The sequence below is a fragment of the Carassius gibelio genome, chromosome A9, assembly GCF_023724105.1.
Source record: "Carassius gibelio isolate Cgi1373 ecotype wild population from Czech Republic chromosome A9, carGib1.2-hapl.c, whole genome shotgun sequence".
Lineage (NCBI taxonomy): Eukaryota > Metazoa > Chordata > Actinopteri > Cypriniformes > Cyprinidae > Carassius > Carassius gibelio.
This window is the reverse complement of record NC_068379.1, coordinates 23,179,309-23,195,699: the sequence shown is the minus strand read 5'-3', so window position 1 is coordinate 23,195,699 and position 16,391 is coordinate 23,179,309. Positions and strand designations below refer to the sequence as shown.

Below are 16,391 nucleotides of genomic sequence, written 5' to 3'. Positions count from 1 at the left end.
AAGATACTTGGAAAAACAGGTCACTATGAACAAGGCTGTAAAGTTTAAAGGTCCTCTGGTTATTTTCTATAAAGATTTAATGTGTCTGGGAGAGAGAGAGAGAGAGAGAGAGAGAGAGAGAGAGAGAGAGAGAGAGAGAGGCTTGTAATAAATGCCTTTTAAACTAAGAAAAAAAAATTTTTCCTATGGATAAATAATATCTCAAAATAACTTTGCAACTTTGCACATTCAAAGATGCAAATATGCGCATGTGCCCTCTGAAGGAAACACACTGTAGCTAATTCTCTCTAAAACAAAAGTTGGTGTCTGTTGAACGTGTGGTTGGCCACAACAGGCACCACTAATAAATAAATAAATAAATAAACGATCTGTAAAAAAATTTTCATTCAGAACACAAAGTTCGTAACGTAGCCTACGCACAAGAACGCGTCTAAGAGCGGTGGGGCCCTTCAAAATATAAATAAATAAATACATAAATAAATAAATATATTTTCTCTCCACCATTATTTTAAAAAACTTCGCCACTTTAAAAAGAAGAAGAAGAAGAAGAATAAAAAAACTGGCGCTGTCAAGCTCCAAAATGACCAAAAATCACCACAATACAAAAAGTGGTCCATGCACCTCGTGATGTCTTCTGAGCTTAGTTTTCCTTGGTGATCTAGAACGCGCTTGACTCTCGTGCACGCTCCGTTGAAGTGCTGCCAGAAAGAGAACGAGTGTTTTTGTGAGAACGTGCAGTAAAGCAGGTTTATTTAGGCCTACTGTACTTCAAGAAACAATCAGTCGAGTGCGGTTGCTTTCTCTATCATTATTGTTGTATTGTATGTATATTTCTGTTAGTGTTTGAACTTTTCTGTGTTATGTATCAGTTGTTGTATTCATAAAAACTGACCAGCAGATGGAGACAGTGGCATTTCAAAGACGTCCTGATAAAAGAAAATGGAAAGAATTTTGACTAATGGGTTTGGTACTACACTGTTAAATAAAAGTTCAGAACTTTAATACAAATGTTCTTTTGATTATCTGCAGGATTTTAGCAGTGGGAACATGTGACTTGGTAAGATTGGACAATGGAACTTGTCACATTTGCAGTGTTTCCACAAAATATCCTACAAATTTCATAGCAAGGTGCTAAGGCCTAAAGGGAAGGATGGAAAGGCCACTCATGTCAGCCTTACAGACACAACGATGACTGAATACAGAAAAACAACAGTGTGGCAATGACAGGGAGTAGTTTTTCTCCATGTTATCTCGATGACTTGAAACAAAAACATAAATCAGTGTCGTTTATCGAAACAAGTTATATTTAGAGGAAATTTGAGTTGGCAAAAAGTTTAGGATGTTTATATGAAGAAAAAATCTTAAAACTTACAAGGATCTACTCTTAGTATCTTAACACGGTCCACTTATTATTATACACAACACAGAGCAATTCATTGAAAAACATGTGAAAACCTTATGTTTTGCTGTTTTAGTACATTTAAGATAGGATAAGAGAAGTAAGTATTTTAATGTGAGAAAATTATACACAACAGCAATTGTCTAGCAGTCATCAGTATTTCGTCCATTCCACCACCAGATGGCATTCTGGGATTTGTATTTAGCTGCTTTATCTGACAAAGCGCCAACTTACCAGTACAACTGTAGACATGGTAAAAATGTGTCCAGTTTCATTTTGTTTCCCTTGCTTATTCACTATTACATATCAGCCTAAGAGTGAACAGCAATTTTCTTTATATGTTGTTAAATGTTTTATTCTTCTCTGATCAGAAATGAATCTGAGATCAGGGCAAGACCGCAGCTAAAACTCCTTAAAAAGCATTATTTGAAGAATACAATATTTAATAGCAATATTTATTGTTTCGAGAATGTTTAATCTTTCAGATGCTGGCATATATTTACCATATATGAGAAGCAGAAATAAAAATACTTCTCCATGTTTTAAAAGGAAGGATAAAGGATGCACTGTGGTCATAAAACATGAGTGCTCTCTGCCTTCTCTTCCTTTTCCCAAACATGCTCTTGATTGAAACCGTTATAGATGGAACTGCTGTGGTAGATAGTGGGAGTATTGGGATTTGTTTTAATTCAGATCGACACAAAAGATGAGTTCCCAGAGCCATGCAGATTTTTGGGCTTGTTCTGGCTGCTTGCCCCATGCTCACTCTGATCGGTTATTACATCTTCTCAGCCCGTGACCTCTTGGGTCATTAAAGACCTCTAAATGGCCACACTGGCCCACAGCCCACATAATGCTGTTTATTTGTCCACGAAATGACTATATTTAACAATAGAAGAAACTGCCAAATTCAACAAACATAATTCAGAATCTGTCTGAAATTGCAATTTTCTGATGGTTTTAACATTCTACCATCATGTGAAACGCTTATTGTTTTAGTGATCAGACTCAGTAAAGTGTTACAAATAGCTTTGTGAAAGACAACTGTGACCTGAAAGACATTTGAGACTGCTAACTGGGGATTTCCTCAATAACACGAATGCTTCGGAACAACTGTGGAAAAATACTATATAAATAAATACTTTTTTGAAAATGTATATATATATATATATATATATATATATATATATACATAACAGTGGCTTTAAGCCAGTAAAAACCTGTTAAAGTTGTCATTTTTAATTTGAATACTATAAAAAATAAATGGCACTAGGGACAGAAGCATTTTTTTTTCTGTGATCTATCAAAGATGTTTTCCTCTTTACTGACTCTGCACAAGAGAATCTTTTGCCCCAGAGATCCTGTTCAAACACCACACTTAAAAAAAAAAAAAAAGATAAAAAAAAAAAAGATTCCTTTCCAAGATCTCAGCACACTAATGAACATACTTTCCATTGTCAGGCTGTGGATTAAGTCCAGGGTGAACTGTGAGGAAAGAGTTGGCTGTGTAATGATGGATATCAGATGGACTAGGTTAATAGCCATCTGGAACTCTGTAAGTGTGATATGATGTTCAGAAACTGAAATGGTCTCATTTGATAATTGACAAGAACAATGACGTGAATATTAACATTGCAAAGTGACCCCCGTATGAATAAATGTATCCAGTGTTAGGGGAAAGTTAAAAGTAATGCATTACAATATTGCCTTATTCCCTAAAAAATAAACTAACTGTGTTACTTTAAATGGAATGATGTAAAAGTATTTATATTCCAAGCCCTGTTTAGTTCTCCAAGCTAGTATGCTTTATCTTTATCTTAAATGCATTTCATTTTACTGAAGAGATGCTTCACTGACATTATGACAGAGTTGAATACAACATTAAAAAGTACTTTAACAGAATTGATGTGTATTAGCAGGCCTAAGATAGACTACAGATTCAGTTGTCTGGTGCAGTGTTCTGTGCTTAAATTCACAGATCAGCGTGAGGGCTCTCATTGTTCAGCTCACACTACAGACACAATGTCACCATTCATGCATGCATGTCTTTTAAGCCAAAAGCCTCTCAAAACCCAAAGCATTGCTGGGTAAGGAGAGGAGGATGCACTTACAATCCAAACCCTGACCAGGTGAGAGATTTTTGATTCTGAAGCCTGTGTTACTCACAAGAATCCTTTGATGGAAAGTCTTTAATAATAATAATAATAATAATAAATAAATAAATAAAAAATAGTACAGAGGAGAAGCTAGTAAAGTGATGAAATGTAATGTGATGATCTGCTTCTGAGGGTCAGAGGTCAAACTGAGGCACACTTTTTTAATACACTGAAATAACACTGGAAGCCTTTGGTGGAAAATATGACGCAGAGAAATATGCATATATGATATATACATGATACAATTTGAAATCAAAGAGACTGGTTGCAGGTGCTGTTTAACAGCAAAAGCAAGAGGCTAAGATATTCCTAGACTAAATTTTAAACTGTCGCTTAAATGGCCTATATTTGGGGCTCTGCCTAAAAATGAAGCCCCTTGACCAGACAACTGATCTTTTCTCAGCTGTTTGATGTCTTCCTAAGATGGGATTGTTGCACAATGTCCTTGGAACTTCCAAAGATGTCGAGTTGACCCTTATTTGGTAACTGCTCTCCTTTTATTTTTATTTTTTAAAGAAATTAATAGACTTATTATTATTAGAGTTCTATATTTTTTACAAAAGAGTTATCAAAAAACAAACAAACAAATATATTTAAGCAGCATAATTGTTTTCAACATATAATAAAAAAAATAAAAATAATAAAAATAATAATTCCTTACATTTATATAGCGCTTTTCTAGGCACTCAAAAGCGCTTTTACATAGTCAGGGGGTATCTCCTCATCCACTACTAGTGTGCAGCATCCACCTGGATGATGCGACGGCAGCCATATTGCGCCACCACACACCAGCTTACCGAAGCCAATCAGCAGATATGGGGATTGTTAGGAGGCCATGATGGTCGGAGGCCAATGGGCGAATTCAGCCAGGGTGCCGAGGTCACACTTCTACTCTTTTTGAAAGACATCCTGGGATTTTTAATGACCACAGAGAGTCAGGACCTTGGTTTAACGTCTCATCTGAAAGACGGTGCTTGTTGACAGTATAGTGTCCCCATCACTACACTAGCCTCCTAGTTTTCCCAGGAGGTCTCCCATCCAAGTACTGACCAGGCTCAGCCCTGCTTAGCTTCAGTGGGAAACCAGTCTTGGGCCCCAGGGTGAAACGGCTGCCGGCGCACCAAATCGGAATATTAAAATGATTTCTGATTAATTGCATTATATGACAGAAAATGTCATGGTACTGTTGGACAACTGATATACTAGAATCCAGTGGTTTAGGATCTTATTCCCAGCAACATTTCTGGAATCATCAGTGGTGTTTTGCTTGTCAACTCCACTTTAATGCTATCCTCCTGTTCTTTGCGCGTCTGAGATTTACCCTGGGGCTATTTTTCCTCCATCATTTCTCTGAGAGAATACAGAATTACAAGGCAAGAGAAATAATTTGGATGTGGATAAAATAAATCCTCAGCACAAATTTTTGTAAGAATGGAATCAAATCATTCGGTCCCTATATACGCATCAGCCAGTCCTATGAATCACTCCCATTCAACTACATTGTACACAAGTAACTATAGAAAGTGCTCCGTAAGGACTTTTCTTTTGTTCAGTTTTAAACAAGGTCTTATGTTATTTAAAGATCGCCATTCAAAGTTCTTCTACATTCAAATTTAGAAATAAATGTGGTCACATAATTAAGGCAGTTAACTAATAATACACATTACCTGTTACCTGTTAAATAAAATATACAAAAATTTCGCTGTATTATGATAAGCTTATGCTGATATTAGTTTTAAAAAATTCTACTGCATCTTAATTAATAAGCACACTTTTTTCACTCTTATTTCTTAAATAGGGTGCGCTACAGTGCATCTGTAACAATACCATCGGCACAAGGACCAGACGAATAAGAGACAAAACAAACAGACTGTTTTAAATCAGAAATGCAGATGCTGTATTTAAAATGTACAAAAGCTATACATATGTTGAGTTTTGCAAATGGCGTCACAAAATACCAACCAACTCCAAGAGTTCAGACCTTCAGAATTGCTCTGTCCTTGGTGGAAATTTCTTGTAACGGTACAAAATCAAAGGCATAAGTCATTTCAGTATGCGCCTGTGGTTTATCACAAACTCAAGAGGCTGATGAACCCGTTAATTGGGATGCAATCTCCGCTGAGAGCACACAGAGTACTTGAATATTCCTTTAAAGACATCTCAAAGGACACATGGGTTGACAGACCTCCACAGACTGAAGCTTAGAGACGTAATGCTGTCCTTCACCAACACACAGCCAGATCAGATGCAACTACAGAAATCTGTAACTCCTGGAGCGTGCTTCAAGGGAATCTGTCAATATAGATGAAATTGACTATCTTTGAGGATTTTTAACCAGGAATTTATTTTCCACTAGTTTTTCATAGAACGCCATAGAAGTGACAAGGGGCTAAATCTGAACACTGCGCATATTGAACAGGCTTGTGCAGTTAATATGCATTACACATAATTTAAAGCATGATGAATATGCAATAACTATAAACAAAAATATCAATGACTCTATTAGCATAGCTACATACCAGATAACATAGCATTATATGAGTTTAAAAATGAACTTATGTTCTTTTACGTGAGGCACTTAGTGAATTTCAGTGCACTGTTGAGAAAGGGAAAATCAGACTTGTACAAGCCCAGTAACCATTACCCTGATATACACTAATATGCATTATCAAACAAACTTACATTAAACATATGGCTTTGTGAAACATGTCGTCTTGAGGTCTTTGCCAGCCAAGTTGCATACAACAGCTGTGTTAGCAAATGTCTGATAATGAAATTGACTGTGTTCACCTGAAACGCTGCAAGTTTAACTTGTCAAAAACTGTATTTCAGTGCCTTTGCTCATTAAAGAAAAATGCATGAACATGTTTTTCTCCCATTAGTGTTCCTAAACAGTTCATTTTATTCGGTGTCAATTTATTGTTCAATGTCTCTGCATTAAAAGAACATAAAAAGCAACCCCTGATTGCTGAATAACTTTTTAAATTCTCAAGCCATCATGTTTAAGAATTTACTTTCCTCTGCAAGGGCTGTTAACATGGAGCTCATGTCACCAATGGCCATGTTGCCAATACCTGCCGGTATTGAGGCTAGAGTAACGGAGTTACGCGGGGTGGTGAGTCGTGAGGAATTCTGCGAAAGACTCTGCAGAAGGCCTGGGCTTAATGTGCCAGACATTAGGCTTGAATGGTCTCCATCATCCAAAATGGCATCAAAGTCTATTTGAGTGTGTTCAAGGGCTTGAATGGAGTCCACTGTGCTGGTGACCTGGTTAACCCCAGGAGACGCCAATGTAGAGACTGTAGCAACAGGAGCTTGGTTTGTGCATGGAGACGTGGGAGAACCATAATCCATGCTTCTGTCCAACATATGGATCTTTCCTGAATAGTACATAGTGCCATTCCCATTGCTGTGTTGACCGAAGTCACCTGATCTCTTTGGTCTAGCTTCTGAGGAGTTGACGTTGGACAGGGAGCAACCATTTTGCCGGATCATACCTGAACCTGAGTGTTGTCTATTTAAAGGTTTGGGCTCGGATGGGGGTCTGGGCTGTATCAGTCCTCTGCCTGCATTTTGAACGGCTGTCTGAGTAAGGGGGACGTAATTTTGCTGGTTGACGTTATTTGGATGTGAAAAGTTGGATCTGTAATTCTGCATCTCCTGGTTTTGCACTGCTCTCCCATTGGGTGGACCCATGCCACTGCATGTTAAGCGTTGACTGGTGTTGTAATTGAGGTCCTGCTGATATCCCGATTGAGGGTTTACTTGTTCGCCGAGATTCGGACATGGATTGGTAACATACTGCCGATTCTGCAGTACAGAATTCATCCTTTGGGTGACCCTCTGTGGATATTCCTGTTGCAGGCTGGCAAGATTCTGGCTCATTGGTACAATCTGTTGATTAGTGCCAAAGCCTTGATAAGAGCCAAAGTTCTGCTTCTGCTGAACCACTGTCAAGTTCCCTCGGAGTTGTTGCTGCTTTGGAAGCCTTGCAGTTGCATCCACAGAACCAGAACTGACCTCGTTCCATTGTACAGGCATGTTGTTCTTATCTATGCCTTGCAGATCGGCCATTTGCTCCAGATCTGAGCGAACAGACTGTACGTGACTTCCGTTGTTGCTTGCCATGCCCATTCGCCGCTGCCCATAGAATTGCTGTTGTTGTTGGGAGGTTATATTACCATGTAACTCTAGTACATGACCATCATTGACAGAAATCCCTGGGTCCTGATTTGAGCTACCATTCTGGGACTTGAGGTACTGTACCATGTCATCTGGTAGCACCAAATCATCTTCTTGCTGATCACCTCCATCAGTGGCCATGGTCTCCATTAAAACATTCTCTGAAATACTAGGTGGCCTCTGGATGTAGGGATGACGATTCAAGCTGCCATCAGACCAGGTGTTGCTCTGCAAGTTGAAATTACGTCTATCTACAGTAGGTAGACGTGATAGGGTCATGTTGCTGATGCTGTTGAAACGCTGAACCCTTGGCAAGGAGAGCGGATCGATAGTAGTCCGATGAACAGGATCGCTCGCTCGTCGTGGAAGATTAGCCGGAACTTCATGAGGCATCATGCCAGGTGCGCCATAGCCAGTGTCACTGCAGCGCCTTGAGTTGACTACACTTTGGGAATGGTGCAAATGTGCTGAACTTTCCTGTGAATCATTGTACAGGGCCATTCTAGTTCTAAGACTCATGCGATCCATATTGGGCAGAGGTGTTGGTGGTGCCCCCCCTGTGGCTGCAGCGTATTTTGCTTTGAGACGGTAGTGTTGAGCCGGCGTGAGACTTAGTAAACTTGTGAGTCCACCAGCACCACTACATTGGCTAGTTTCGCTGGAACGACGTGACAGATCTGTGGAGATGGGGTCATAGGAGCCTGCCGAACTGATGTTATTGTTGCGGACACCAAATTGTGAAGCTTCGCTAGAGCGACGACTGGAGTAGCAGGGTGAAATACCGGAGGACCGACGACTTAGCATGTATGCTGAGCTCATTGTGCTGGTGGAGCTGTCTCTGCGCTCTTGCAGCTGATTTAGCATTGTCATCTCGTACGAAGATAAGTCTCCTAAACGTTGGGTCGGAGGTCCAGGCATCTGAATGCCCATATTTGGAGTATCCAGCAGTGAATCTGAAGAACAGAGTAATGAGAGTAGTTACTTTCTCAAAATGCATGGGAACACGATGTGGAAACAAAGTAATAAATAAACCAATTTTCTGGCTGCAGTACTCACCAATAGAAGGAATTGGAGGCAGCTTGGTATTTCGGACTTGAGGTGATGCATTCGTCCAGGAGCAGGGGTCTCTTACAGTTTTTAGTTTTTCCTTCTTGATGTTCTCAATATTTAGTAGTCCTCCCCTGATTTTACGCAGCTGGAGACCCACTCCTGCAGAAGTACCTGGAGAACCAGTAGAATCTACAACAGGTGTGTCATCTAAACCACTCAGGTCCCCCAAACTGCCTCCACTGTACATAGCCATCTCTACTCCACTGTCATTGTTGGTGGCACTGCCAAGAGGCGATGGCTCACTGCTACATGATGACTGACCACCAGGGCTGGACTGATACATCTACAAAGAAACAGTAATGAGCAAACATCAGTTCCACTGACATTTCTGGCACAGAATCTCAGTAAAGTTTGTGGAATTAAAGTAATTGTTCTAAACTGAAATTGTTCTGCTGATGTTTTTTTGAAGATTTGGACAGCACAACTATACCGAACATAACTGAAGGTGGGTTTTTGAAAAAGTACTGATATTGCCATGCATAAAAAGACACTGCTGCAGTGCTCACCTTAGTACAGTCTGTCCATTATTTTCAAAGAGAAGCAAGTTAGTTAAGAGGAAAGAAAAGGGTTAGTATATTAGATTAGGGAATGGTTAGTACATTAGTTTAAACTGTGCATTAAGAGCATTTCACACAGTACATTGACTGTTCAATGACATACCAGAGTAAAAAAATTATTTTTTTTCATTATCTTGTGCTTCCTCTCTCCCAATGAAACAAACCTGGGAACTTGTGGTTACCGTACACTGTGTAAAACTGCTTTTAGTTATAATCTGTGACAGAACATCTCATCAGTGAAGTAATAATTTATTAAGAACAAAATTTTTCTTACCACTGTGTTTTCCGTCTTGATAGATTTGACATGCTGGCAATCCTCCACTCCTCGGGTGGTGCTGTTGGCTTCCCCTGACCCGTCTGTTCTTCCCCTTGCATGCTTTGTGTGTGCCTCATTTTCTCCATTCCCTTTAGGAGGGTGAGATTTAGGTGGTGCATCACCACGCTGCTTCTTAGTGACATGTGCTTCTGGACCATGAACGGTCTTCACATGTTTCCTGAGAGAACTGGGGTCTGTATAGCGTTTTGTACAGCCTGGGAACTTACACACATATGGTTTCTGCAAAGGAGTGACAGATAGCTTTCAGAATGGAATCAAATCTGACTTAAATCCCTTGGTCATAGTCTTGAGATAGGAAACAAAATGCACATAATGAAACGGATGTTGAAAGCTCAAACCTCATTCGAGTGAGTGCGGTTCTGGTGCTTGGCTCGGTCTGAAGCATTGGAAAATGCCTTGTTACAACCCTCATGCTCACATACATAAGGTTTCTCCCCTGTGTGGGACCTCAAGTGAGTTTTGAGGTTTTCCAGTCGAGAGTAAGCCTTCGAGCAACCTTCAAACTTGACAGAGAGAGTGAGAGAAAGAGAAAAGAAAACCATTACATCAGCTATCATCAATCTGAACCTAAAATCTTTCTGAGTGAATCTAATAAAAACCGCCAAGAACACATTTGGGTTACATTTCAGCCCTGATTTAAAGGCAAGATACAAAATTATATTTTACTTTAAAGACAATGGAGCCTTTTTTTGGGACTACTAAGATTTCTGGCAATATTTTAATGAAAATAATACATATTTTCTACACAATTCTCATTACCACAATGAAAAATTTTTTTTGCTTATAGGGCAACATTTTTACTGGACAAGTTTTTGAGAGAATTACCCTTAAAGATATATATATTTTTAAATTGTTATAGCTTTGAAAATCTTGCTTGTTCAGACCATGTCATCAATTATTAAGATCCACCTTCTGTGTTACAGAATGCTTTCATATTCAGATAAGTTTATCCTCTGCATGAATAATTACAGATTGGTGTAAAAAGAGATCACATCGGATAAGCACAAAAAGTGCCTATTTAAGTCACAGGTGCCTGTTCTTGTATCGTATTCACTAAACTTCACTAAAATTGAATAAACACCCATGGCACCTTCCTCTCCTCAGACTTTAATTATGTCTCCATCCTGCCAATCAGCACGCTCGGAAGTTCACTTTTTAATAGGATCTCAAGCAACTTAAACTGACATTGAGACACAAATCAGCTGATCAGCATGCCTTCATGATGTTTCAGGAGAGTAAAAGTAACCGAGATTAAAAATGTGTTGTGTTTAAAATCAGGTGTTCTGCTGAAATACGAAACAAGCCTACTTTGGGTTGGTGTTTGCACAGTGGGTAAGACACATGCCTTGGTGTGAGAGACCCGGGTTCGAATCCACTGTGAGACACCAATGTGTCCCTGAGCAAGACACTTAACCCCTAGTTGCTCCAGAGGCATGCGACCTCAGACATATGTAGCAATTGTAAGTGGCTTTGGATAAAAGTGTCAGCTAAATGAATAAATGTATATGTATTTCTGTAAAGCAATAACTTGCTCTACTTGTGGGTCCAGAAACAGATGTGCTTATTCTTGCAATTAAAGGTAAAGAACGTATAGGTTTTAAATAGGGAGGGGTGAGGTCATTTAAGAATGAAATGAAGGCGTGATGAGCAGTGGTGCATCACTTACTGTGCACTTATGGGGCTTCTCCCCAGTGTGTCGACGCATGTGGACCACAAGCATGTACTGGGCCTTGAAAGGCTTCTGTTCTCGTGAGCACTCCTCCCATCGACACACAAACTCTTTCTTCTCCCCATGGATGTGGTCATTATTGATATGCTGCAAGCAGAGAGAAGTGACAATGTGAAAGTCATAATGCAAAAAAATGCAAATAAAGGGTAATTCCTTTGTAATAACATTTTGGCAACATAAAAAAAAAATATATATATATATATATATATATATATACATACAGTAAAAACTGTTGTTACTGCAATTTAAAATGACTCTTTTCTATTTTAGTATATTTTAAAATTAAATGTATTTTTGTAATTGCAAAGCTCAATTTTCAGCAGCCATTTGTCCATTCTTCAGTGTCACATGATCATTCAGAAATCATTCTAATATGCTGATTTGGTGCTCAAAATGTCTCATTATCAATGTTAGCTGTGCTGTTTAATATTTAATAGCAATAATTAATAGCAATTTTTTATTTTTTATATATACTCCTGACCCCAAACTTTTGAATGATGTGTAAATATACATATAATATTATACAAAATGTGAACCATGAAAGTCACTTGCTTTGTATTACTCTAAAGCACCTAAAATAATCCTCAATTAAGTTCTTCAGGGAAGAACTCATAAACAAATATCAAACGCCATGCCATTATTTTGTTTCTCTGGGTATATTATGTGCAAGCAGAGACTGCAAGCAGAGAGCTCAGACTGTAGCCTTAGGACTAAAAAGGGTGTGTAAGGAGGAAGACCAGGCTCTCTGTGTGTTCTGATTCCTTTATCTTGTCTGGTCTGACTGTAATTACACCTTACACTCGCTCTTGCTTTCCAAAACCACTTTATCAGGTGTCTCAGAAATCTGAGTAGTGATGAACATTAATCTTGTAATCCCAACTAACAATTCACTTGCAACTACTTAAGACCATATGTTTGTTTGTGCCTTCAATTTTAGGCTAATGTGGGTCTTAGAACGTAAAACGCATGCTAGACTCAGCTTAGACTGGTTTGGGCTTGTTCTGGAATTGGAGAATGGCAGGAGTCCAATTCCACTGATCCATAACCCCAAAGGATTCCTGAGCTCCGGGTCTAGGTCTCATGAGGAGCCAGACTGGCTCGGTGTGTTCCTGTCAGGGCAGTGAGTCTGACTCTGGGCCCAAGTGTATCTGTCACATCGTGGCTCACAGATTGTTAATAACACCCAGCAGAGCAGCTGAGGTGTCAGAGGTGGAGAGGGCCATTCCAGAGCTGCTGGCATGACGACGGATTTACTGCATGGCCTCAGGGAAGGTAAAAAAAGGTCAGAGGGTGCACAGGGGCAGAAGCCACACATATGAGGGTATATGTGCGTAAATGAACACATTCGGCACCTCTGCGGGTATCAACGTGCTCATTAACCCTACACGTGTCAGTGACAGGAAAGGATCAGTTACAAGTCTGGCTAAACCTGACGATGAGAAACTTGTCCAAAGAGCAGTGTTTCTAATTATTCACAGATTTAAAAAGGCAGGAAAGCTGTTTGCAATTGGTGTTTGTTTCCGTTTAGTCATAATGACTATTTCAAGACAAAAACTGTTCCAAAACCTAGCTAGACAGCGTTTTAGGGCATCACATGTGAAAGCTGTAGAAACCAGACCATTGATTGTGGTTTTAAATGACTTTTTATGATCAGAACATGACAAACACTGCACGTTGTAGAATTACTTAAACTTTTTCAGGCGTTTTCCTTAACAAAATAAATATCTTAATAAAATTAACTTATCAGTGATATTGTTTCAAATCATGAAACAGGTTTGTGCTGCCTGACTTTTGACTTTTGCAATGCAGGCTGCAATATTAATAACATTACATCTTTTTGTCTCTTAGAAATGCACATATGACACTAGCTTGAGTTGACAATAGTAAATTTATGTTCATTATTAAAAACAGTAACATTTGTAAAAATTGTAACAATCTCATTTTTACATGGTGAAATTTAATTATTCTGTTATAGTTTTGTTAAATTAACTAACCATTTGTCTTCCATAGTGGAAAGTGACATGACCCATACTCTGAATTCGTACTCTGCATTTAACCCATCCAAAGTGAACACACACCCGAAGCTCATTCACTCCCCCACCTACAATTTCTGCCGGCCCGAGACTCAAACCCACAACCTTTTGGTTAGGGGTCCGATTAGGCTCTAACCATTAGGCCACGACTTACCCAAATATAGTAGCATATATTTAGACCATGATACCATGCCACAGCTAAAACCAAACATAAAGCACCTTAATACCATGGTAAAAATGTAAGTTTCTAGGTATTTGTATGTATAAAACTTTTGAATGTGTATGTAGAGACATTACTGATGTCCTATTTCAATTTGAATGCTATCTATATAGGCAGGAGACAGCAAAGACAGCTTAAAAGATTTTGAAAAAGAGCCCTTGTGTTATGGAAGTTAACAGCACTTAGAGATGGAAGACATTTCAAAATAAAAGAAACGAAACCAAATAGTGACTAACCTGAACTAGCTGGTCCTGGGTGTCGTACTCTTTGGAACATCCTTCCCAGTGGCAGTTGGTCTCATACACCGCCTCAGGCTCTTGCTTGCATTCATCTTTATCAAGTTCCTCTGGCAACTCCATGTGATCCTGTAGAGGAAACAGCGCTGGTAAACTTTATTTGCAAATAATAAATCATACTTGTCAGTCAAAAGAATATTTTATAGCTCAGTGGTTGCTTTTTAGCTTGTGAAACTGAATGGAGTTAAATGTAGCTGATATATAGTAAGAGCATAGCACTATAAAACTGAAATGGATAGTGTAGCTCCAATCATTTGATGAGAAATGTTTCAGTCAAACTTTGAGTCTTTTTCTCAGAAGAAAAATCTGAGAAACAGGGCTCCCAATGAACCATTTAATCTCACTGTGGTTCAGGGGAAAATATTAGATATTAAAGAGATTTTATTACTGTTTTATATTTCTTATGGGAGCAGATTCTGGTCTTGAGTTATTGAGAATCAGCTGGGAACTAATGTTGGCGGTCAGGTTGACTTCCAACACAATATTGCAACCCTCGTTTCACTTAAGGGGAATGTTAGGAATGCTTTTGAGGTCTAATGAACTTAAAACTTAAATGGTTCAAAACCTCTCTAATGTGGCGAGAGAACAGAATGCTTCACGGCCAGATGTAATATAGTCACCTTCCACATGCTAATTTGTGTGATATCCAGTCAAAGTCAAGGGTATGTTTATCAGTGTTGTTAAGAGCACTGAAGCAACAACTGATAATAGTTTCTTTGAAACCATTCTGAGTTTGGTTTCTTGCATTCCAATCAACCTCAAATCTGAAGGGGTTGGAAAAAGGTCCATGCTGACTACAGCATGTTTATCTCCGTCCCACTACTGTGTTCTCATTAATTCACATCTTCCCCAATCACACTGCGCACCTCCCCTCATGTATCTTACCGTTGCACTGTCACAGAACTGAAAATGAGCCGAAAAAAAAAAAGACCAATTCTATAACAGTTTAATGGTGCTTTTGAGTCCATTTTGAAGCTTAAAAACCCTCAATGTGACCTAAAGTGAAAGTGGATAAGATTCCACAGACCTGAGATCCAGGTGAGATGGGGTGGGGTCCATCTGCTTCAGTCTTCACCTTTGACCTCTTGAAGATCATAGGGTTGACCGTGCTGCTGACTGCCGGGTCTCCACCAGCATTCTGCAAGTGAACAGGGGAAGAGACATTGGAGCCACCATGTTGACCGTTTGGCTGCTGTGCCTAAAAAAGGCACCATGCTCCAGATGCCATATTTCACAAAGCAACTCGCCGCAGAGACTAAACAGTTTAGACTGCACTATGAGCATCTGTCAGATGGAAATATGAAAAGAAAGAAATTATTACACCCAGAGAGTGCTACAGACTTTGATCCTCAGATGGATTCATAATTCACCAGACAGTCTCTCTGAACAAGCAGTCTCTCTGTTAAAGTGGTGCCTTTCCTCCCAACCACTACAGTATGGCAGAGGCCTGTGTTTTCTATAACTCAATAACCTTGACATGGTTCGCTCGAAAGTGTGGGAAATGTGTTTCTCATAACTATAGTGCGTGTATGTGATTTGGAGATCACCAATAAATCCAAAATGAAAATTTGGTGAGTACTGTGACGCCTAAACGCACTTGTAGCATTTGATTTTTGTTGCTAGTGTTTAATCTTTTATTTATTTTGAAAAACTAGTATACAATTATAATGGCAGTTATTAATTATTGGCCATAACATGAAAATAACTATCAGTCTATCTGTATCAGCAAGAATGATTATTTATTCATGTATCCTTAAACATTTTACAATACCATTTTTTTATGTTTTTGAAAGATGTCTCTTATGCTCACCAAGGTTGCATTTATTTGATCAAAAAAAATATATATACACATTGAAAACATCAATATAGTGAAATATTATTAAAATTGGAAATAACTGTTTTTATGTTAATATAATTGGAAATTCAATTTATCCCAGTGATTGCAAAGTTGAATTATTCCCGTCACAGGATCCTTCAGAAATCATTCTAATATGTTGATTCGGTGCTCAAGAAACTTATTACAGTTGTGCTGCTTAATGTTATTAACTTAAATATAAACTATATTACACAATCTCCAGGTATGTCAAAATCTTAAGAACCTTCAGTCTAGATGTAGGTGTATAGAAGCATTTATAAAACATGTATAGAAACCATAAATCTCTGTAAAATCACCTGGCTGGAGTCTGTGTTGGTGTCGGCGCTGTTGTTGTTATTCAGAGCAGCTGCTGCCACCAGCGTCTGCCTGCTGCTGAGGGAAGGAGAAGGATGTAGGAGGGGGGGAGTGTGGCCAAACGCATTTAGACCTCTCTGTTGGGACAGCAGCTGGTGGTATGCGACTGGCGTGATAGGATGTGGAAATGTGAAGGAGGGAC

General features: G+C 39.0%; 1 protein-coding gene across 4 annotated transcripts in view; it reads right to left on the bottom strand.

Annotated features, from left to right (window-relative positions):
* Nucleotides 1–5,428: 5,428 nt before the first annotated feature.
* Nucleotides 5,429–16,391, bottom strand: part of LOC128020002 (zinc finger protein GLI2) — a 73,002-nt gene continuing 62,039 nt past the window's right edge. For all 4 annotated transcript variants that reach the window (XM_052606489.1, XM_052606490.1, XM_052606491.1 and 1 more), the window contains 8 exons: nt 16,192–16,390; nt 15,047–15,157; nt 13,960–14,088; nt 11,408–11,557; nt 10,080–10,244; nt 9,679–9,960; nt 8,794–9,130; nt 5,429–8,690 (listed from right to left, as the gene is read on the bottom strand). In XM_052606489.1, the coding sequence (XP_052462449.1) occupies nt 6,544–8,690; nt 8,794–9,130; nt 9,679–9,960; nt 10,080–10,244; nt 11,408–11,557; nt 13,960–14,088; nt 15,047–15,157; nt 16,192–16,390 (3,520 nt within the window). In that variant the 3' untranslated portion in view covers nt 5,429–6,543. The remainder of the gene's footprint in view (nt 8,691–8,793; nt 9,131–9,678; nt 9,961–10,079; nt 10,245–11,407; nt 11,558–13,959; nt 14,089–15,046; nt 15,158–16,191; nt 16,391) is intronic.